General features: G+C 51.2%; 1 protein-coding gene across 15 annotated transcripts in view; it reads left to right on the top strand.

The window, feature by feature from the left end:
- Window positions 1-23025, top strand: part of Klc1 (kinesin light chain 1) — a 31476-nt gene continuing 8451 nt past the window's right edge. The window contains exons 1-14 of one of the 15 annotated variants that reach the window (XM_055592990.1): window positions 1-264; window positions 1866-2096; window positions 3305-3383; window positions 4157-4382; window positions 5485-5572; window positions 6055-6156; window positions 10158-10331; window positions 10410-10509; window positions 11642-11691; window positions 11776-11843; window positions 12773-12881; window positions 14891-15025; window positions 19047-19097; window positions 20961-21028. In XM_055592990.1, coding sequence (XP_055448965.1) covers window positions 4-264; window positions 1866-2096; window positions 3305-3383; window positions 4157-4382; window positions 5485-5572; window positions 6055-6156; window positions 10158-10331; window positions 10410-10509; window positions 11642-11691; window positions 11776-11843; window positions 12773-12881; window positions 14891-15025; window positions 19047-19079 — 1656 coding nt within the window. In that variant the 5' untranslated portion in view covers window positions 1-3 and the 3' untranslated portion in view covers window positions 19080-19097; window positions 20961-21028. Of the gene's footprint in view, window positions 265-1865; window positions 2097-3304; window positions 3384-4156; window positions 4383-5484; window positions 5573-6054; window positions 6157-10157; window positions 10332-10409; window positions 10510-11641; window positions 11692-11775; window positions 11844-12772; window positions 12882-14890; window positions 15053-19046; window positions 19098-19698; window positions 20248-20960; window positions 21092-23025 lie in introns of those variants that run through there. The other 14 variants (XM_055592986.1, XM_055592991.1, XM_055592987.1 and 11 more) reach the window with 14 other exon arrangements.

Below are 23025 nucleotides of genomic sequence, written 5' to 3'. Positions count from 1 at the left end.
AGAATGTATGACAACATGTCCACGATGGTGTACATAAAGGAAGAGAAGCTGGAGAAGCTTACGCAGGATGAAATTATTTCTAAGACAAAGCAAGTGATCCAGGGGCTGGAAGCCCTGAAGAATGAACACAACTCCATCCTGCAGAGTTTGCTGGAGACGCTGAAGTGTTTGAAGAAGGACGATGAGAGCAACCTGGTGGAGGAGAAATCCAGCATGATCCGCAAGTCCTTGGAGATGCTAGAGCTTGGCCTGAGTGAGGCGCAGGTACCAGTGGGCGCCACTTAGTCATGAATGTGCTCAGAGAGTGGGTGCAGGCCAGCACCCTGTCAGCACACGGCAACCCCAGGACCACAGAGTGTTTGAATAACTCGGACACAGAGATGAGGACAGGGCATGCATACATGTTCATGCTTCCCTGAGGACATGCAGCCCAGTCAGGAAAGCTAGCTAAAATTCAGTGAACCCGCTGGTCAGTGGTGGCGCACACCTTTGATCCCGGAGCTTGGGAGGCAGAGGCAGGCATGTGAGTTTGAGGCCAGCCTGGTCCACAGAGCAAGTTCCAGTACAGCCAGGGCTACACAGAGAAACCCTGTCTGGAAAAAGAAAACAGGAGTCAGACTTCTGGATCACCAGTTTTCTCTGTTAGAAAGTCACCACCTAAATTCCAGTTTAAAAGTTTATATCTTCACTCTGTTGCATTAGTTATAAACCTTCAGCCATTCTCTCGTGTTGTATTACGCTGTACTGGGGAGGAACCCAGGACTTCATGCGAGCCTAACGTCTCCCCAAGTTGTTTGTTTTTATATACATCCATCTGCCTGCCTGCTGTCTGTTTGTATCTGTCTATATATCTGTATCTGTTTATCTGCCTGCCTGTCAGTCTATCTATCTGTATCTGTTTATCTATCATCTATCTATCTATCTATCTATCTATCTATCTATCTATCTATCTATCTAGGTATGCATGTATCTGTTGTGACAGGGTCTCTCTGTGTCTGTGTAGCTGTAGCTGTCCTGGGACTCTGTGTAGTTCCGGGGTGGCCTCAAACTCACAGAGATCTTCCTGCCTGTGCCTCTCCTGGATTAAAAGGCATGCACCACTATGCCACTCGTAGCTGTTTTGTGTGTGTGTGTGCGCGCATTCCTGCCATGGCATGCACATGAAGGTTAGTGAACAACCATGGGAGCCCACCACATAGGTCCCAGGGATTGGACTCATGTCATCAGGTTTGGTGGCAAGCTCCATCACATACTTGCCAGTCTCCAGTTCTGTGTTGAAAGGTGTTAGGCACGTGGATTATTTTTTTTTTTTTCTTTTTTTGGCCTGGTAGTCATAGGTTTTAGTTAAGGAAGTAAGAAAACTCCTGCCTTCTGTTGTTTTGTGTTATAATTGGGAGGATGGCGACCCAGTTACTGTGCAGTGACCAGGACAGGCAAATACGTGCTCTGTAGGGCACAGGTGGAAGCCCACCTTCCTCTGCTCTTTTTCCTTAGTACCATGAGGAGTGTGCAGTACTTTCAGCAGTTGTTGGCAGCTGCAGAGGTTCTTCCCTTGCCTTACTGCTGAGGGTGATGTGCATGCTGCCCTCCCCAGCTCCACCTTTGCTCCTCACCTACCTGTGCTCTAAGCATGATGTACTCTCCTGTGGAAGGAGGCCCATGCAAAGGAGGCCCACTTTCTGCACAGAAAGTGGAAGGCCGCAGAGGAGATGTGTGTAACCCGTGGAGGGTAAATAGGAATCCAGATCTTGTTTACTGAACACAGAGACGTGTGTGTGAATGTGCTTGGAGCTGCAAGCCCACGTGTGTGCTCCGGGCCCTTCCCCAGAGGCGCGCTGCAGCATGTAAATGTCTTTCCTGATCAGGTGATGATGGCCCTTTCCAATCACCTGAATGCCGTGGAGTCCGAGAAGCAGAAACTGCGTGCTCAGGTTCGTCGTCTGTGCCAGGAGAACCAGTGGCTGCGAGATGAGCTGGCCAACACACAGCAGAAGTTACAGAAGAGCGAGCAGTCTGTGGCTCAGCTGGAGGAGGAGAAGAAGCACCTGGAGTTCATGAACCAGCTGAAGAAATACGATGATGACATCTCCCCCTCGGTGAGTGGCTCGTGCCATGGTTGGTACCCACTTCTGTTCAGGAAGTGCGGATAGGCAGTTTAAAAGCAAGTCTTAGCCAGGCAGTTACAGTAATCCTGTGCCTGTTATCCCAGCGCTTTGGGAAGCACAGGCTTTGGGAAGAGAATTGTTACAAGTTCAAAACCAGCCTGGTCTATCTAGTAAGCAGCAGGCCAGCCACAGCTACATAGCAAAGCCCTACCTGGAAAGAGTAGAGTGGTAAAAGCTAGTCTTTGCTTCATCTAGGGAGTTTGCTGCTTAGTGCTTTTCCCAGGTTGCTTTTCCTCAGTGATGTGTGTGCTCAGGTCTGTTGGCTCGGCTTTCCAGCTGATGCCCCCTGCTTTCTCTTTTGTTCTTTGTGGGTATTTGGTAGTACTCTGGCTTCGCTTAGCTCTGTGTCTCTTGGAGATGGAGATGGAGCTTTGCAGATGCTCTTCCCCTGGGCTGCGGCCCTGGTTCTCTTCCCTCTTTGGCCGTCGTTCATTTCTATCCTTTGTCTTTCAGGGTCTTGGTGTCTTTGAAGGATGCATTATGCATCGCTATGGGAGTGTTCTATGGGAGAGTTATCTCCAGAGGCACTGCTGCCACTCTCATGGTGATATTCATTTCTTACTTGATTAGAATGTTTGTTCTCCTCCCTGTTGTTTTGCCTTGTGCACTGTGCAGGAATCTGTTGAAGTTATGATGTAAAACTGACAGATTTTTTAGCTCATCTTGGGGCCCCTAATATACTCCACCATGGGCATGGGGTCTGTAAGCCCCACTATTGCTTTGGGGTTCTAGCTGCACCATTTTTTCCTGCTCACTGTTTCTTGATTTTTCACCCTCCTAGAACTTCATCTGAGCACAGTGGACGGATCTAAGGTCTAGAAATGCAGTCAGGGTCTGTCTTTCCCCGTATGGCCTACAGTTACGTTTCGTCAGTTCTGATCTAGCAAGCCCTCTTTGGCTCCTTTTATCTGTTGCTTTTGCTGGGGTAGGGTAGGTGTCAGCCTCAGGCTCTGTGCAAGGTTGGCAGGTTTAGTGAAGGCACCGCTCTTTACTAACCTGATGGATAGGCTCGCATGCACGTACTTCTGAGAACGGCCTGTCCTGTCTGGTCTGTGGCAAATAAAAAGGATTTTCTGTTGAGAGACTTGCAGGTGGCATGTGGGCTTTGTGGAGTTCATGCTGCCCTGGCTCTCTCGTAGGAGGACAAAGACTCTGACTCTGCCAAGGAGCCGCTGGATGACCTCTTCCCAAATGACGAGGATGACCCGGGACAAGGAAGTGAGTTGCTAGTATGTGGTGTCACTCTGTGTGGCGCACAGTGCTGCTCCTTTCTCTCTGAGGACACCTCTGTCACGGTGTGCCGAGCCTGTGCTTAGCCTGTGTGATGGCTGGCTATTCGCTTACACACTGTCTGATAAGATAGCCCAGGTGGCCTGGGACTGTTTTCTTTAGATTAAAAAAATGATGGGTGAGTGTTTCATTTGCATGTATGTATGTGCACTAGGTAGGTGCCTGCTGCCTACAGAGGTCAGAAGAGGGTGGAGAAGCCCAGGAAACGGAGTAACAGCTGGTTGTGAGCACCTTGTGGGTGCTGGGAACTGAACCCCAGTCCTTTGCAGGAGCAGTAAGTGTGTGTTCCTAACCACTGCTATCTTTCTAGCCCCAGACCTCAGACCCTTTTCCTTCTGCCTCATCCTCTTCAATTCTGGGAGTAGAAGTGTGTGCTACTGTACCTGGGAGATTGCCTGTGTCTTCCCCAAACTTTAAAGTATTTAGTGCGTGTTGGGATGTCAGTACATAGGCCAGAGCACAGTAAACAGACCTGTGGGTCTTTGCACGGCTAAAGAAGTCGGAGTTCTACCTACCCAGCTTTTCTTTGGTTTCTCGCCTGGAGGAATCCTATGATGTCAGTCTGTAGGATGCTGTCTGGGATGGGCTATTTCTCTCGGGCTCGCTCAGGGATTAGCAGGAAGGTGTGAGTGAGCGTGCGCACTAGCTGAGGTAGGATGCGGGCTGAGTGTTAACTGCTGTGCTGTGTGTCTCCTCTGCAGTCCAGCAGCAGCACAGCAGCGCTGCAGCCGCCGCCCAGCAGGGTGGCTATGAGATCCCTGCACGGCTGCGCACGCTCCACAACCTGGTGATCCAGTATGCTTCGCAGGGCCGTTACGAGGTAGCAGTGCCACTCTGCAAGCAGGCCCTGGAGGACCTGGAGAAGACTTCGGGCCACGACCACCCTGATGTGGCCACCATGCTCAACATCCTGGCCCTGGTGTACAGGCTAGTCCTGGGGTCACTGCACTGAGCTCTCTGAGGGCAGCTTTGAACCTGCCTGCTGCTGCAGGGTTTGACAGACCTTCTGGGAACAGCTCTCCAGTCTTGCCACCCACTTTGGACAGCCATCAGTTAACAGAGCATCTAGCCAGTGTGGTGGCGTGGTCCACAGCACCAGAGAAGGCGCTGCCTGCAGCCGCTGGGCCAGCTCCTCCTGAGTAGTCATTTATGCCCTCCTCAATGACCGACATTTTTTTAATCTGTTTTGTTTTGTGTGTATGAGTGTTTTGCCTGTATGTGTCTGTGCACTGGGTATGCAGTGCCCTGGGGGTCAGAAGAGGCCTTCGGGTCTCCTGGAACCGCAGTTACAGGGGATGGTGAGCCACCCGTGCATTCTCTGCAAGAGCAGGTGCTCTTAGCTGCTCAGCCATCTCTCCAGGACATTTTTGACACTTTGATATGCAAATGAATCCCTCTGAGCATTCTCCAAAAATTTTGTATTTTTTTTTCCTTTTGCGATAATCTCCTAAAACAGGTTTTTATAAACCTTTGATGGTTCTGTCCAACTGCTTTTTAGAGGGTTGGTGCCCTTTCTGCTCCTGCCACAGTCCTCTGCGTGGGCAGTATTGGTCATTTTCTCCTCCTTGCAGTAGGCTAGAGAAGTAGTTTCAAGATGTATTTTTTTGAGTGTATATTTTAACTCATCTGCATTCTCCTCTGAATTTTATAATGTCTATTTTTCTTGTTTGATTTTACAGTGCTCTAAATTTTTTATTTTTAATCTGAGTTTCCTGGTGGGCTTCAGTCTCACCGTGCTGGGCCTGGTCCCTGAGGCTCTGACTGAGCAGGTCTAGGGAAGGTGTGAGTCTCTGCTGACTTCTGGCGTCAGTTGACATTCTGTGCGATCCGCACGTAGGTCCTGTCCACTGCTCTGGACTGACTCCCTCGGCCAGCACTGCAGGGAGTTTCAAAATTTATCTTAAAAGGTTCAGGCTGGGTTGTGGTAGAGTAAAGCTTTGCATGCTTGAACCCTAGGGCTCAGTCCTCAGTCTCAGTAGTGGCTGGCAGCTTAGTGGCCTCTAGCTGAACACGGAATGTCTCTCTTTAGGGATCAGAACAAGTACAAAGATGCAGCTAACCTGCTGAACGACGCCCTGGCCATCCGTGAGAAGACCCTGGGCAGAGACCACCCCGCGGTGTGTATACCTGCTTCTTCCAGTCCTTTACATTTTATTTTCCCCGGCTCATCCCAGTGTCAAACTCAACAGGGAGGGTCTGAGAGCCACCTGGTCCCAGATGGCACCGGCAGGGCCTGCTCAGGTAGTGACACGCTCACATACTCCAGTCACTTCTGCTTTTAAAGTCACCTCCTCAGATCACTGGCTCACTTGGCTTTGATCCAAAATCAAATTGCATGCCCTGTTCTAGATTTGTTCAAGAATTTGTGTTGTCTTCCTAAAGAGTCTGGTCACATTTGCACATTAGGTCTGTTTTGGTTGCCTTTGTGACTTTGAGAAAAGTGAAGAATCAAGATCATGCTGCTTTGTTTCATTTCAGTGATCTATTTGTAGTGTACCCCTCTCATGTGATGAGTGCATCCTCATGCATGTGGGGAGGATCTGGGACACCCCTTCGTGGCAGTTCTTCCGTGGCTCACTGCGGCCTTCTGTCTTGGCAGGTGGCAGCGACCCTGAACAACCTGGCAGTACTGTATGGTAAGCGAGGGAAGTACAAGGAGGCCGAGCCGCTGTGTAAACGAGCCCTGGAGATTAGAGAGAAGGTGTGAGGCAGCAGTTTCTTGTTCACTGAAATTTAGGTGTGTGTGTGCATTTGTGTGCGTGTGCGTGCCTGTGTAAATGACAGAGTTTTAAGGTTGAGAACTGAGCACAGTGATAGGGTATTTTTTTAAATTACATTTTTATTTTTTTTAATATTAGTCACAGTCTACCCACTTTGTATCCCAGCTGCAGCCCCCTCCCTCATGCCCTCCCAATCCCACCCTCCCTCCTTCATCCCCTTCCTGTCCCTCTCCAAGTCCACTGATAGGGGAGGTCCTCCTCCCCGTCCATCTGACCCTAGCCTATCAGGTCTCCTCAGGACTGGCTGCAGTGTCCTCCTCTGTGGCCTAGCTAGGCTGCTCCTCCCTTGGGGGGTGGGGTGCGGGGGAGGTCAAAGAGCCAGCCATCGAGTTCATGTCAGAGACAGTCCCCGAAGTGATATGGGATTACTGTTTACTTACTGACAGTAACCCCTGGAAAGGCAGAGAGCCCTGAAATGGAACCACCCATGTGGGAGTGTGTTATGGGTGGGGGCTTCCAGTGTGTAGCTGTGCTGCTCCTGTGGCTGATCAGAAAGGAGGTTCTGCGTGGCAGAGGGCAGCACGGCGTCTCTGCATTTCGCTGGTGGTGTGTACTTGTTAGTAAAGATGCTTTAGTTTAAGAAGTTTACTGTATTAACACCAGCACTCGGGAGACAGAGGCAGGTGGATCTTTGTGATTTAATGTCAGCCTGGTGTGCATAGTTTCAGGACTCACTACACAGAGAGACCCTGTCTCAGACAAACAAGAATAAGTTTACTGGAGCTGGAGAGATGGATCAGCAGTTAAGAGTACTTGCTACTATTACGGAAGACTCAGGTTCAATTCCCAGGACCCACATGGTGGCTCACAGCTGTAACCCCAGTTGTAGGCGATCCAGAGTTTTCTTCTGGCTTCAGTGGGCATCAGGTGTGCATGTGGAGCACAGACACACATGCAGGCAAAACACTCATAACATGAGTAAATGTTGTTGTTATTTTTTTGTTTTTTTGAGACAGGGTTTCTCTGTGTAACCTTGGCTGTCTTAGACTTGCTGTATAGACCATTCTGGCCTCGAACTCACAGCAGTCAGCCTGCTTCTGCCTCCCTGAGCGCTGGGATTACAGGAGTGCGCCACCATGCCAGCTAGTAAATCTTAAATAACTATGTATTTCACTGCACGTCTTCCAGTGGTCCAGGCAGAAGGTTAGCAGAGTACTCAGGGCTGCGGCCAGTTCTTGAGGAACAGACTGGCACCAGCACACCAGCCTTTTTTCTTAGTATGTGTTCGTTGAACACCTGTAGTTTCTGGAGGGACATAAAGAAGGTGGGGCCTTGTCTCTGTGACAAACAATACAGCAAGTCTAGGGCCTCAGAGGAAATCCGTATTTGTTACAGGCTCCTAGGGTGGACTGCAAACTATGCAGGATGAATGGCCTGGTGGCTGAATGGCACAGTTCAGCTTGGTGTTTTCTTTTGCTTTAAGGTTGATCAATGGATTGATTGATCGAACGATTGATTGGTTGATTTTCTTTTTTTTTGAGACAGGTTTAAGATTGATTGATTGACAGATTGTTTTTTGTTTTTCTTTGTGTGGCTGTCCTGGACTCACTTTGTAGACCAGGCTGGCCTTGAACTCACAGCTATCCCCCTACCTCTGCCTCCCTGAGTGCTGGGACTAGAGTGCGTGTCACCATGCCCGACTGGATTTATTTGTTTGTATTCTGTGTATCTGAGTGTTTTGTCTACAAGCATAGATGTATACTGTGTGTGTACTTGGTCTCAAGAGACACCAGAAGAGGACACTAGATTCTTTGGAGCTGGAGTCACAGACAGTTGTGAGCTGCTGTGTGGGTGCTCGGAACTGAATCCGGGTCTTCTGCAAAAGCAGCTAATGTTCCCAACCACTGAGCCATCTCTCTAGCCTCAGCGTGGTGTTTCTTTCTTAAAGTTGTTTATTAGTGATACTGGGAGTGATCATTTAATTTTGAGCCATATGGCAAAGATTATTAAATGTATAGCTATTTCAAAATTTTTATTCGATTTTTTCACTTTATTTTATGTATGAGTGTTTTGCCTGCATGTATGTCTGTGTATCACATGCAGGCATAGTACCCTCAGAGGTCAGAATCGGCCATTGGAGCCCATGGAACTGAAGGTCCAGATGGTTGTGCACTACCATGTGGCTGCTGAAAATAAAACCCAGGTCCTCTGCAAGTGTTGTTAACCACTGAGCTGTCTCTCTAGCCCCTAGATAATTTTTATTTTATTGTGCAGTCACCTGCTTATTTATGAAAGGAAAGTGTCAGATTGTGTGGGCTGGGGTCAGAAGCAGCGTAAGCATAGAGAGGGATCAAGATTAGAAGACCAGTTCAGCCAGCACTTGGCACACGACTGTGGTCTGAGTTCTTGAGGGGCTAAGGGGGCTTCTCTGTTAAATCCAGAAGCCCAATGCTAGTCTGGAGAAAACAGATTCTCTTCCAAAACACCAAGTTTATTCCAGTGCTGTATGCAGATCCCTGCCGGCAGGAGCGCCCTCCCTTGATTAGCTGGGCCCGGGGGTGGGGGTGGGGGGGTAGAGCTGCAGGAGGGGAGGGACAGGCTCCTCCAGCCCTGCGTCAGCTCAGGGAGGCCTTGGGTTTGAACTAAATCTTGGCTAGCTGACTTCACAGGCTCAGAGGCAGGGAGAAGTGGAGAAGACGTTGGCAGTGTGTTCGAGTGAGGTGCAGTGCTGAGTGGCCCGTGCCTGGCTAGTGTTTCTGCTTTTATTTATTTATTTATTTATTTTTCCTGAGATGGTTCTCTCTGTAACCCTGGCTGTCCTGGAACTCACAGAGATCCTCCTGCCTCTGCCTCCCGAGTGCTGGGACTGAAGTTCAGTACCACCACCCAGGGACTGACTAGGTTTTGGAGGGAATTAAGTGTGAGTTTGTTCTTCCGTCTGTGCCAGCCACCTTTCTTCTTTTTCCTTCTTTCTTTTTTGTTTTTGTCTTTTGTTTTTGTTTTTGAGACAAGGTTTCACTGTGTGGCCTTGGCTGTCCTGCTTTGTAGACCAGGCTAACTTCAAACGCATAGAGATCTGCCTGCCTTTCCCTCCCTGAGTGCTGGGGTCACAGGTGTGTGCACCATGACTGGAAACCAGCCACCATTTCTAAGGAGGAGGAGGAAGGAAAGACAAAACTCCTGCTTTCCTGACTTTGACTCGAGGGAAAGGATCAGTGGGCAGGGTGATTATGGGGGTGAGACTCGCTGGAGAAGGATGGTGGGTGTGTTTATGAGGCAGTCCTGGGACGTGGGGAAGGCGCAGTGTGAGATGCAGGAATCACGCACGGAGGTCCTGGGTGTCGTTAGTAGTGGGGCTTCGGGGAGCACAGCAAGCGTCTGGGATGGAGCACTTGAATTCTGGTAATCAAAGCCTTGTGAACCGCTTCCTTAGCTTCATGGCGTGCTCCACTGTGGCACCTGCCACGAATTACACAAGCTGCTGAGGGCTGTGGAGGCTCATGCTTGTAATCCCAGCCCCTGAGAGGCTGAAACAGCGCTAGCCTGGGCTAAATAGCAAGTTCCAGGCTAGCGTGCACTACAGAGTGAGACCATGTCTCAAAACAAACTAACAAACACCGCCTCATGCACCCCCCCCCCCCCAAAAGAGCCAGGTGTATGCTCAAGCTCTTGGGGGGGGTTGAGGAGTAGAGTCTGAAGTTCAAGGTCATCCCTGGCTACATAGTGACGTGCTCCTACCCTGAAAAGAAACAAGTTAAGGAAAGGAACACAGAACCTTTTCCCTCCTTCAAGGTGAGGTCAGTGGGCTCCAACTAGTCTGTAGTGATGTGGTATGGGAGCCTGAGTGTGCCCAGTGTACATGTGGAGCAAGGTGAGTGCTGCCCTCTGCCAGGACGGTAGACAGTCGACAACAACAACAATAATAAAAATAATAATAAGAAGTGGTGCTGTTCTGTTTCTGAGTCACTGTCTTTAACCCCAGGTTCTGGGAAAGGATCATCCTGATGTTGCCAAGCAATTAAATAACTTGGCCTTGCTGTGCCAGAACCAGGGCAAGTATGAGGAGGTGGAGTATTACTACCAGAGAGCCCTGGAAATCTACCAGACAAAGCTTGGGCCTGATGACCCCAACGTGGCCAAGACGAAGAATAACCTGGTATGCTCTGTGATTCGCCTGGAGATGACAGTGGCGGTGTTTCTGTGTGAGGGTGCTAATACTGTGCTTTATTTGAAGGCCTCCTGTTATCTGAAGCAAGGGAAGTTCAAACAAGCGGAAACTCTGTACAAGGAGATCCTCACCCGTGCGCACGAGCGGGAGTTTGGTTCTGTGGATGGTAAGAAGTCTTCTGAGCAAATGTATTAATTGTGTTAGTAAAAAGAATGGTTTCCAAAAAAACAAACAAACAAAAAAACCAAACCAAACCAAAACAAAAAGAATGGTTTCCAACTCAAACTTGGCTGAAATATCCAAAGGATTTTCTTTCTCTCTCTCTCTCTCTCTCTCTCTCTCTCTCTCTCTCTCTCTCTTTTAAGATTTATTTACTTGAGTGTTCTGTCTGCATTTACATCTGCCAGAAGAGGGAATCAGTTCACATTATAGATGGTTGTGAGCCACCATGTGGTTGCTGGGAATTGCTCTGGGAGAGCAGCCAGTGCTCTTAACCTCTGAGCTATCTCTCCAGTTCCTGAGCAAGGCAACTTATAAAAGAAAGCATTTAAAACCTTGCAGTCACTGACAGCCTTAGAAGTCAGCTGCCCAGGGGTTACTGTGTAGCCTCGGCTTTCCTGAAGCATAGCAATCCACCTGCCTCTGCTTCCCAAGCACTGGAACTAAAGTGTGCGCCACAGGTCACTCCAGCTGTCTCTGTTTCTCTGTGTCTTTTCTTCTTCTTTTTAGATTCTGTCTGTCTGTCTGTCTGTCTGTCTGTCTGTCTATCTATCTATCTATCTATCTATCTAATGGATGAGTGCTTTACCTCCATGTATTCCTCATATTATAGACAGTTGTGAACCACCATGTGGTTGCTGGGAATTGAACTCAGGACCTCTAGGAGAGCAGACAATGCTCTTAATCTCTGAGCCATCTCTCCAGCCCTCTTTCTTTTCTTTTCTTTTCTTTTCTTTTCTTTTCTTTTCTTTTCTTTTCTTTTCTTTTCTTTTTTCTTTTCTTTTCTTTTCTTTTCTTTTCTTTTCTTTTCTTGTCTTTTCTTGTCTTTTCCTTCCTTCCTTCCTTCCTTCCTTCCTTCCTTCCTTCCTTCCTTCCTTCCTTTCTCTCTCTCTCTCTCTCTCTCTCTCTCTCTTTCTTTTCTTTCTTTCTACAGGGTTTCTCTGTGTAATAGCCTTAGAACTCACTCTGTAGACCAGACTGGCCTAGAACTCAGAGATCACCTGCCTCTGCCTCCCAAACACCACCACCACCTGACTGGTTTTCTCATTCCTCAAATTTGATTGTCTTTTCTTTCTTAGATGAAAACAAGCCCATTTGGATGCACGCAGAAGAAAGAGAAGAGTGCAAAGTAAGGCTGGGCTGCCTTGAGGGGCCTTGTGAGTTGATATACTGTAGTGAGTCTTTACTCATTAAAATTCTCTGTCACAATTAGGGAAAGCAGAAGGATGGGGCATCCTTTGGAGAGTATGGTGGCTGGTACAAGGCCTGCAAAGTGGATAGGTAAGTCTGTGCAGCCCAGAGGCCAGACAGCAGGGAATGACAGCGATGGGCCAGATGTTAAAAGTCTAGTCCCATAGCCCCTGTTTCCCTTAAATTCTAGTTGCAGACATGATTGTTGAGCTGCTGAGATGGCTGGGAGCATTGAAGCCTGGGAGCTGACATAAGCACAAACTTGTCCTTTGACCTCCCCAGGAGGCTTATCCGCAGGTGTGCCTACACACACTGATAATAACAATGAGTAGTAAAATAAAGTAAAAAATAAAATCCAGGCATGGGGAGACATACCTCTAACCCCAGTACTTGAGAGGCAGATACAGAAGGATCTTTTGAATTTGAGGTTGACATAGGGAGTTCCAGGCCAGTCAGAGCTGGGGTGTGAGGCCCTGTCTCAAAAACAAACAAACAAACACCTGGCTGTTTCCTCGGTCAGTGAGCTTGCTCGATCCAGCAGGTGGGTGCTGGCCAGCACTCCTTTTTATTGACAAGCACCTGACTGAAGGAGCTTAGCTGAAGGGGATACTTCAGGAGCAGCTGCCTGAGGCACAGTGCAACACACTTAGCATGTGTGTGGGGCTGGAAGCCAGCCCTCAGCACACCTGTCTGCACAGGGGGATGACACACCCTTGCTGTTGGAGGTGAGTGTGCTCCGTGTGCCCTATACTTCTGCTGGCCTAGAAGCCTGCTGCAATTCCCTAGTGTTGGCTTCCTTTCTTTAAGACTCAGTATCCTCCTCACCTCCATCAGGAAAATGTATTAGCTGACAAAAAGCCCTGTCCTCCATGTACTGCACCAGAGCACACTGTGATGCAGACTGCTGCCCAGCATCCATGCCTGTCAGACGGAGGGTTACCACACAGCACGGACTTGCTGTTGATGGAGCTGCGACGGGACTTGTACTTAGTGCTTCTGTGTTGTGTGCATTCTTGCAGTCCCACCGTCACAACCACTTTGAAAAACCTTGGAGCACTTTACCGACGGCAGGGGAAATTTGAAGCTGCGGAAACACTGGAAGAAGCTGCCATGAGGTCACGTAAACAGGTGTGCCCATTGCTTCTGTCAGCTGCTCTGTTGGAAATGTGGCCTTATATGTGGCTGTTACTGAAAACTTTATTGGGCTTAGTCTCTGTGAGGACTGCAGGAAGAAAGGATTTATTATTTATTTTGGAGACAGGGATTTGCTTTGTAATGCCAGCTGGTCATACATGTATACACACAAAGAAAACATTTTAATGTAAAATACCTGGATTTGGGGTCTGAGTGTGCTGGCACAGGCCTTTAATCTCAGGATTTGGGAGGCAGAGGCAGGGCAATTTCTTCAGAGAGGTGCAAGGTTTGTGGGCAGCCTGGTCTACATAGTGAGTTCCAGGCCACTCAGCACTGCACAGTGCGACCCTGTCTCAAAGACCTAACAAAACCAAACCAACTAACCAAACAAACCCCCAAACTCCCGAAAACCCAATGAAAACAGAGAAGAGCATGGGTTAATTGAGTGTGGTGGGTCACATCCCTTCATCCCAGCGCCTGGGAGGCCAGCCTCGTCTACAGAGCGAGTCCTAGGACAGCCTGGGCTACACAGAGACTATGTGTCTGTAAAACAGAAGCACAGGTTTCAGTGTGGCCTTTTTGTGCACTGTGTCGGTGTTTTGGTTGCACTCAGCACTCAGCACCCTCTCGCATCACGTTTGTAGTAACGTGATTGTGTTCGTCTAAAGTGTTCAAAGGGGCTGGGCATGATGGCCTCTCAGTACCCGGTGCTCAGTACTCAGGTGCTGAGTCAAGAAGATTAACCTTTTTAAACCAACCTGCACTAAAAGAGACCTTGTGTCAAGAAACTAAAAAGGTAAATGAAAAAGAAGGAAAGGTGAAAGGCTGGAGTGCCCCTATGTGCTCACGGTTGGTGCGAAGTACTTTGAGTTGGGGCCAGCTCTCCTGGGACTTGTGGGCTGGCATCAGGCAGAGCCCTTGGTGCTGCCTGTGGTCCTGGGAGGTGGTTCAGGCCATATGTGGCCTGTCACCAGCTGTGTCTCCCTAGGAGCGGGCTCTGCAGCTAGGCCTTGCTCTAGATTGCAGGCTGAGGTGTAGCAGGGGGAGCTGCAGGGAGAGCTCTCGGAGGTCCAGAGGAAGGGTGTGAGCGCTCCCCTCAGGACGCTCCCCAACAGGCAGCTGCAGAGGCTCTGAGCAGAAGACAGCTTCTGTGCCTCAGGAGTGTCGTGTCACACAGCAGGGCAGGATGTGGGCATGTGCCAGGGTTGTTGTCATCATGGCTTTTTGAGACAGATTATCTCGGTTCCTAGGTTGGTCTCAGACTCCAGCTGAGGTTATCCTCGAGCCTCTGACCTTCCTGCCACCTCACAGTGAGGCTCAGGCATGCACCATCAGGTCTGCTGTGCGCTGTGTGCTCCCCTGGTGTGCATGCTGGGTCCGGTTAGACATTTCCAGCCCAGTTCGTCAAGTGTGTTCAGCCTTAACTGGAGTTTAGTGTGTGCTTATAGGACTTGTTTTAAGTACAGGGCCTGAGGTAGCCAGGCTGACCTTGAACTCATCACCCTCCTGTGCTGCTTTCTGAGTGCTGAGATTACAGGCATGGACCACCACAGCAGCTTGCTTACACAGAGTACAGCTGCAGTCAGTCCTGTGTGTAAGCTCCTAGTTTGGGTGATGCAGACGTACATAAGGCAGACCCCTCCCTGTGACCCTAGGAAGCCTGAAGTCCATTTCCAGGAAGCACTGAGCTGAGTTTGTCCTGGTAGCTTAAGAATCGGTGCATCTGGGGCCCGTGAGGTAGTGAGGGCTTGGTGGGTAACGCTGCTTGCTCTGGGAGGTGGCAACCCAAGACTCCCGCAGACCTGTAGGAGGGTGGAAGGAGAGACCCGCCTGACGCCATAGTGCCCTGTGACCTCTTCCACCCGACCCGTGCCTGCAGGCTCCCAGGAACAAACAGCGATAGAATAAGTAAAGATTTGGCTCTGTCTATTCAAGCTCGGGCACCTAGAAGTCTTCTGAGGTAAGTGCTAACGCGTCACCGTTCTCCCCTGCCTGGCTCACAGGGTCTTGACACTGTTCACAAACAGAGAGTGGCCGAAGTGCTAAATGACCCTGAGAGCGTGGAGAAGCGGAGGAGCCGGGAGAGTCTCAACGTGGACGTGGTCAAGTACGAGAGTGGCCCTGATGGAGGGGAGGAAGTGAGTATGAGCGTAGAGTGGAGTGGGGTAAGTACAGCACGCAGCTGGCTGCGCTCGGGACTGCCGGCCTGCCCCCAGCAGCACTTGCTGGCTGTTCTGTCTCACGCTAGACCCTCCACTTTCCGCAAACTAAGCATCAGGGAATCTCTCTGTAAGTTCCTAACTTCTGCTAATACTGAAGCTGTAGTGCTTGTAGTTGTCTTCCTGAGGCCACACCAGCGGACGGGCCTCTGGTAGAGCATGTGTGCATGCTGATTGAGCATCCTGGCTGTGTAAAGCTCAGGCTAGACTCTGGTTCCCCCGTAACCTAGGGATGGGTGTGGCTGACAGCTAACCAGCTTTCCTAACCTGCCCATTTTCCTGCTAACTCAGAGCCCCTGACAGCACTCAGGAGGCCACCCTGGGGCTGCGAGAGAGCCTGGAGGCTGTCTAACTGGACCTGCTTTTCACGGCCTCAGGGCTCTCCTGTCTACCTTGGCGGTCCTAAGCCCACACTGCCACTTGATGGGTGTCCCAGCCTTTTGGCTTAGAGCCACCTGCTTGTGTACGGAGCCAGTGGGCTTCAGAGTTCACGTGGGCCTGCTCCCACAGCAGGCCTCTCCACTGCTTCCCACCTTGGGTTGTGGGCAGCATGTGGCCTTCAAGTGGGTTTCTGTAATGTGCTGAAGACTCATCTGCTGCACGGGTGTCTTTAGCCCTTTCTTCAAGGAGAGCGTGGGGGATCCTGCAGGCCAGGCACACCACTGTGCTGGAGCTCCTGTGGGGCTGTGGCTGGCTGTCCTAGTGTGGTTTTGTCGGCTGTCGCTCGGGACTTTCTCACAGTCTATCCTGCTTGTGGATTGGTTGGCTCTAGAATTTGCTTAGCTGCAGCTTTGGGAGGAGCCAGCGTGTTGACTAAACGTCACGTGAACTGTTGGTAGCCACATCCCAGGCCTTCCTCTAGGGTGATCTAGCAGCTTTCTTGTTTTGAACTTTCCTGTGCCAGGACAGCCAGTCAGCATCCACTTTACTGTTGAGCATTGTTGGGCCTGGTCCCAGACTGCAGCACAGGCCTGGGGGTTCCCGCCCGTGCCTGTCCTGCCAGAGCTATGCACTGCACTTACTGTCCGCCCCACTTCCTGCATGCTTGTCCAGAGGGCCTGCCCTGCTTGGTGGCCAGTGGCTTGCTTACAGATTGTAATGCTCTCGTGACGTTCCGGGAGAGCGCTCTCCTGAGACAGTATTTCTAGGTCTGTATGTATGTGAGTCCTGTGCCAGTGACGTTGTCAACAGGTCAGCAGCTCACACCCACCCTGGACACTCATGGAGGAGGTGGCAATGCCTTTACCTGCAGGGAGGGAGCTCCTGCCTTCCACTCCGTGTGCGCGCGTGTTTGCATGTGTGCTCGCTGGCGTGTGTGTGGGGTGTCCACGAATGTGCGTGCACACTTAGGCTAGAGATCTAACCCCTTCATGTTTGCTAGGCAGATGAACTGTCTACAGCCTTGTGCTAGCTCCTGCCTCAGCCTGCTGGGTGCTGGGAATATGGGTGTGCACAGCACGCTTAGCTTAAACTTAAACTTGGTTTCGTTTTTATACTATTGGGTATGATTGTAGCGCTTCCACATGCTAGGCAAGGCCTCTTCCCCCGAGCCGAGTCATATCCCTCCTCCATTCATTCATTCATTCATTCATTCATTCATTCATTCATTCGCTCGCTCGTTCTTACGCAGCCCTTGCTGGTCTGCAGCTTGCTGTGTATACCAGGCTGGCCTTGAACTCACAGAGATCCGTCTGCCTCTGTCTCCTGAGTGCTGGGATTAAAGGCAGTTGCCATTGCTGCTTGGTTTACAATTATAATTTTTAAGGAAAAGATTTCAGAGCTCTTGAAAATACTGAAACTGCCATCCTTTGTTCTCTGGGGTGACTTCAGCTTTAGCCAGTGTGTTACAGGGTCAAGATAACGGGTGATTAACTCACAGGAATAAAAGGAGTCCCCTTTTACATGGACTCAGGGCTTCTCAGTGTTCAGAGATAGACTTTAGAACTTGATGGTGAGGCAAGCTTGCTGGGTATTGGCTGCCCTGCAGGTGCCTGGCTGTGCGCTGGTGAGGAGCTAGGCGTGAGGACACGGCGGGCCTCCGCTGTGCAGCAAGCCGGCCTGGGAGTGCAGCTTGTCCTCTTGAGCTTATGTCATGGTGATGGTGACCACACCTCCTGAGAATGGGGCTCCCCCAGGCTTCCTGAGGTGCCTGGCGTGGCTCCAGCAGGCCAGTCTCTAGAGAAAGCTGGTGCTTCCTGGCCACGTACTCTCCTCTAGATCAAAGTCAGTTTCCTGACCCAGCCCCTGTCTGTGTGATTCTGCATCTAGTGTGACGCGGGTGTCAGTCGTGGCCACTGGGTTCCAGTGATACGGAGCAACGGTGGACTGTCTTGTGTAAAGTCATCTTGCTGACGGGTGTCCTGGTGTTCGCACGTGCAGTACCAAATGCTTCAGCTCTCTGGGACAGAGCCCCCAGGACAGCCTCCATCTTTGCTGACCCCTTTTCTTGGGGTCCCTCAGAAGCAGCCTCCGCCCATCTCCTCTTATTTCACCTTGCTCTTGTGCTGAGATTCTACAAGTGTGTGGGTGCGTGTGCATGTATGCGTGTCTCTGCTTGTGGCACGAGTGTGTGTGTGTGCCTGTGTGTGTGTGTGAGCAGCTGCATGCATTGCTTCAGGACTGGAGATTGAGCCGTACACGTGGAAGGGACGGGCTCCACAGCTGAGCCATACTCCACCCTGTTTGACTGTTTTGTTGGAGACAGGGTAGAGCCCAGGCTGGTCTCACACGCAGGCCTCCCTATGTTAATTTCTTGGGCCTGGGGATTGTGGGTGTGTGCCCTAGTGCCAGACTTCTACAGGCTGTTCTGTTTTTGGTTTTGCCCTGGCTGTCCTGCAACTCACTCTGTAGACCAGGCTGGCCTTGAACTCACAGAGTTCGCCTGCCTCTGCCTCCTGAGTGCCGGCATTAAAGGTGTGCGCCACCTATTTTGGTTTTGAGACAGGGTTTCTCTGTAGATCCCAGGTTAGCTGGAACTGCTAGAGACCTTCATGCCTCTGACTCCTGAGCTCTGGAACTGCAGGCGTGTGCCACCAGGCCTAGCTTGACCTTCACAAGGCTTAATGCACGAAATTCTTGCTTAAGGAATGAGATACTTGTTAGAGAATGATATAGCTGTTAGTTCAAAGAGGATTTTTATTTTGGGGAAGTCATGCTAACAAGGCAGCTGGAATATACTAAAAGAAGTTACACACCCACAATTCTATTGTACAAAGAGGACTCTAAAATCAGTTTATTATGTGATTTATTTCTGCTCGGAAACTCACTTTGAGAGCTTACGAAATGGCTGTGGGCAAAAAGGGCATTTGCCACTCACGTAACCTGAGCTAATCCCCAGGACCCACATGGCGGGCAGGCTCTCCTCTGAACACTGTGGTGCACTCGCTAGTGCGCACACACGGTACGTGCAGTTTAAAAGAGAAACCCACTTGCGGGCTCACGCAGTGCGCACATCTTTTGTGTAGAATGCAGTGAGCCTCCACCGTGAGCCTCGCTGGTGGCGTTAGTCACCAGCATCCGTCCCACCTGGGGTGCAGGTGCTGAGGGCGTGTATGGGAAAGCCTGAGCCCAAGGAGGGGGCAGCCTGCCACTCGAGGAGAACAGGGCCTGGCGCTGGCAGCCAGCTGCTTGCCCGTGCCCTCACCTGCTTCTCAAGCTGCTCTAGGTGGTGGTGGCTTCCGGGACCCAGCTGGAGTCTGTGTGCCCTGATGCCCGGTCGTGTGCTCCCAGCAGCTTAGAGAGAGGGCACTTACTGTAATGCATCAGAACCCAGGGGTGGGCACTGAGCCCCTTGTGGTGGGCACAGGGCCACGTGGGCAGTAGGGTCTGCTGTGTGGCAGCTGCAGAGCGCCTTCTCATGGCAAACAGTGGGAATTGATGTTTTCTTGTCCTCCTGGCTTGCACGAGGCATTGGTAACAAGTTTTATTTTTCGTTTTAAAGATGAGAAAAATGAAGCTCGGGCTGGTTAAATGACTTGCTCAGCGTCCCATGGTGAGTGAGCGGGTGGGCCAGGCCCAGCTGTCTGTGTGCCTTTCAGATTCTGCAGACCCAGGAGGCCAGCTGTGGGAAGTGGTTTTGTTTGATCACCAACCGCATGCTTCAGATGTGCTGTCAGCTCTTAAAATCACTGGGTCTTAAAGTTTCGAAGCTGTCTAGCATGTTAGTGTAAGGGACAGAAAGTCTTCAGACTGCAGGGGTTCGTGACAGTTGAGAGAGAGCAGCTCTCGGCAGAAGCTTAACTCTCTTCCACATTCAGCCTTTCCTTTGTCCCGGTGTTCTGCAGCACCTCGGACAGTTTCTCTCGGGCACAGTAACTTGTGAAACTTTCAGTAGTAGTGTGGAGGAGGTTTCTAACACCATGCTAGTCTGTGCTTGGAGAAACGCTGATGTTCCTTCTTGACAGTTACCTGGAGGCTGCCTCAGTTCCCCGCATGCCCTGGGTCCTGGGCCGGCCTGGCCAAGCAGGGAGCACCTGGGTTGCTGAGCAGAGCGCTGCTGATGTGTGACCTAGAAATACTGTGGAGCAGGCTTGGGGCGGGGCCTGCTGCACCTGCTCCTGTGGCCTCATCTCTTCTCTCTTTCTGTCTGACAGGCCTAGCCCGGTGCCTCCCGCACTGCTCCTGCATGACGGGCGTGCCTCCTCCGGCCCTCCAGTGCTGCCCGCTGTGTCTAGCAGCCCCTAGGAGCTTGTCAGCCGCACCTCTGGGACTGGCCATTCCTTTCGGTGCTGCTGTCCTTTTGGGGTCTTGATTTCTGGATACATGTAGCTTTGCCAGATATGTACTTAGAAATATCAACCGTGTTAATACGCCCATTTACTGTGTAACACACGAGTTAACAGTTAAGAGAGAGTAGCCGTCCCCCCTGCTGACAGGTGTAGCGTCACGCAGGGTTTTTACAGTGGCATGATAGTGGCCTGTGCAGTCACTGAGTGCGGGAGTGAGGCATGTGCTGCACATCCCTGTCGCACGTAGAGGCTTGGCCGGCGCCCAGCACAGGGCCTCCCCAGGACACACGAGGTAGATTTGCTGTGTAGTCTTGGTGTGGAATTTTGGCAGTTCTGCTTTTCTCTACTAATCTCAAGTGCTCTGTGATGTGTATTCGTGTCTTTCTAACTTCTAATAAACTCACTCCAACTGACCGTGTCTTGTGTCTGTCTGCTCTGCTCAGTTCTCCATCTTCTGGGATGCAGGCCTGGGAGGGGGGCTCTAGCAGCAGCGGGGTTCTGAGAGCCCCAGGGGCCGTTCTGAAAAGTAACGCTGCCGTGCATATGGCTCCCACTGTGTATTTGATCTCGTGTCCAGACCCCGAGGTGTCTGTAGCATGTGCATTGGTTGTGGGAACAGCCGGCTGTGCTTCCGCTTCCCACAAGTACCTCAGGGCTTCTAGTGTTTGTATGAGAACGACCGTTTCATTAAAACTCCTGCAGCAGCTTTAGACTTGCCATTTAAATTCCCTGAAGGCACGTCTCTGCGCTGGGTAGATGCGACTGTCGTGGTGAGGCCTGGTGCCCTGGCTGATTTCCTGCCAGGTGTACACATGCTCACACATCATGGAATTACTTACACGTGGGTGCCAGGCTTGGAAGATGCCTGAGTTCTTGTGACCCTGTGCTGTCCCTTGTCCTAAGACGGTGGCAGCAGGCTCACTGTCCTTTGCCTGCTTCTGCTTGGACTCTTCCTCTTCAAAGGATTCCCGATCATGGGTTGTTTTTAACGTGTTCTTGCACATGACAGTTGGTGGCGTTGGCAGGACTCACTTGCCAGCCAGTACCTGGCAGCAGTTGGGTCGTTGGGCTGAGCCTGGGGCAGGAGGGGACACCCCCAGCGTCACACTTGTTCACATGTTTTTCAGGATGGCACTGGATCTTTAAAGCGCAGTGGCTCCTTTAGCAAACTCCGGGCTTCCATTAGACGCAGCAGTGAGAAGCTGGTTAGGAAGCTGAAGGGAGGAAGCTCGCGGGACAGTGAGCCGAGGAACCCCGGGTAACTATCTCCTCAGCGCGCCCTCCTCCCGTCAGCCCCGGTGCTGAGCCATGCCTCGGGCAGCCTTACCGGGGCTCAGTGGTGGTCCTGGGAAGGTTCAGGCTCTCTGCCTGCGGCTTTCCAGGGCAGGGGAGAAACAGTTGGGAAAGCGGGCTGGTAGTGGCCCAGAGGGGATGGTGCAGTGCCTTGATTCTGCTCCGAGAGAGCCTTCTTGGTGACAAGGGGCAGTTTAGTCTTAGGACCCCAAGCCAGGCATGGTGGTTCATCCCTGTGACCTCAGGGTTTGAGAGGCCAGCATAGGGTGCAGTGACGCTGTCTCAGTCAGGATGGGGCCGTGGAATGAACTAGGGCTTAAAGACACTGCCAACGGTGTCCTCTGACCTCCACACATGTGTCTTGGCACAGGATGTATGTGTACACACACACACACACACACACACACAAACAATTAAAAAGAAAACCAGTCCGGGAAAGTGGCTTGGTGTGTCAAGTGCGTGTAGCCCAAGCCCCAGGACTTGAGTCTGGACCCCAAGCGCTCATGCAAAAGGGGCACATGTTCACGTGTGTGCCCTAGGTGAGCCTGAGACAGCCGGATGCTGGAGGTGTCCTGCCAGCCAGTCACCAGAGTGGCCGGCTCCAGGTTCAGAGACGGAGAGTGATGGCAGGAGACATGTGAAGAGGGCGTTGGTACTCCAGTCACACGCTTATGTGCACACAATACCACACACACACACACACACACACACACACACACACACACTCACACACTCACACACTCACACACTCACACACTCACACACACTCAGAACTACGAACGCCACTCAGTGGCATTCATAGTGCACATCATTTCTTTCTAAGTTAACATTGGCTTAACTTCTTCAGAACTCACCTTCCAGAATGAAAGCTGTGATCACACCAACTCAGCCAGGGATTGTGGGAATTTTAGTGAGGTTTGAGGTTTGTGACTTTGTTATAAGGAGCGTCTGTAGACTTCACAGCTCTGGGCGTCACTGGGTTTAAGGAAAGATATCAAAGTCACGGCTTTGAGCAGCGGTATCCGTGGTAGCATCCACGTGGTCTCCACAGGAGGGGTTCACGGGAGGCCTCTCCCACTTCTCTATATCAGGCTACCATGCCTTGTCCCTTTGTGCTGCCGGCTGCCCCACACTTGGGGACATTCTCAGTCATTCTCTGTATCCCAGACTTCCTGGGTAGACCCGCTCAAACTAGAAACACACTAGTTTTTAAAAGGGATGCACTTGGCAAAAGTGTCCGTGGTAGTGCCCTGTGGGTCGGGACTTACCAGCTCCTGGCTGTGAGTTCTCAGGGGTATTTGGAGAACACGTTGGAAATTAAAATGCTTTCCAAGCTGCTCTGTTGTTTGTCTTCTGAAAGTGTCCACGTTCATTCTCAGGGTCACTTGGATCAAGATCCATACCTGGTTCCCTGCCTGGGCCTTCAGCTGGGTCTGGTACTACTGTGGCCCCAGCCTGCCCTGTGCCACTTTCCCTCTGGAAGTCTGTGGGTTTGTGGAGATTCTGGGAGGCAGGTTGGCCTAAGCAGGAGGCGCTTGGCTTTTGTTAGTAGTCGTGAGCTGGTTGGCTGCGTCACAGAGGGTGTGAGGTGTTGACGGGGGTGAGCCCTGGAGGCACCACTGTCTGAAGGCCCCCTGAAGTCTGTGGGCAGACTGCCTCCTGCTGGCCTTGGCCTGTGAGGGGAGTGGGGCCAGCACCGGGGTCAGGGGTCTGATCATCCGGCGTCTTAGATGTCTGTGGAGTCAGCAAGGCAGCATCGGTTGTGTGAAGCTCCAGGGATTAAACGCTTCATTCGAGCCGTTTCTCTCGGGTTGACAAAGTTTCTCTCAGGGCTGGAACCAGGGTGGCACCTGTGCTGGGCAAGTGTCCGCTGTTGTGCTTGTCTGTGACAGGCGCAGC

This window comes from Psammomys obesus, unplaced genomic scaffold, assembly GCF_907164565.1.
Source record: "Psammomys obesus unplaced genomic scaffold, mPsaObe1.curated_primary_1811, whole genome shotgun sequence".
NCBI lineage: Eukaryota > Metazoa > Chordata > Mammalia > Rodentia > Muridae > Psammomys > Psammomys obesus.
The sequence above is the reverse complement of the archived record's forward strand: the minus strand, read 5'-3'. Positions and strand labels throughout refer to the sequence as shown.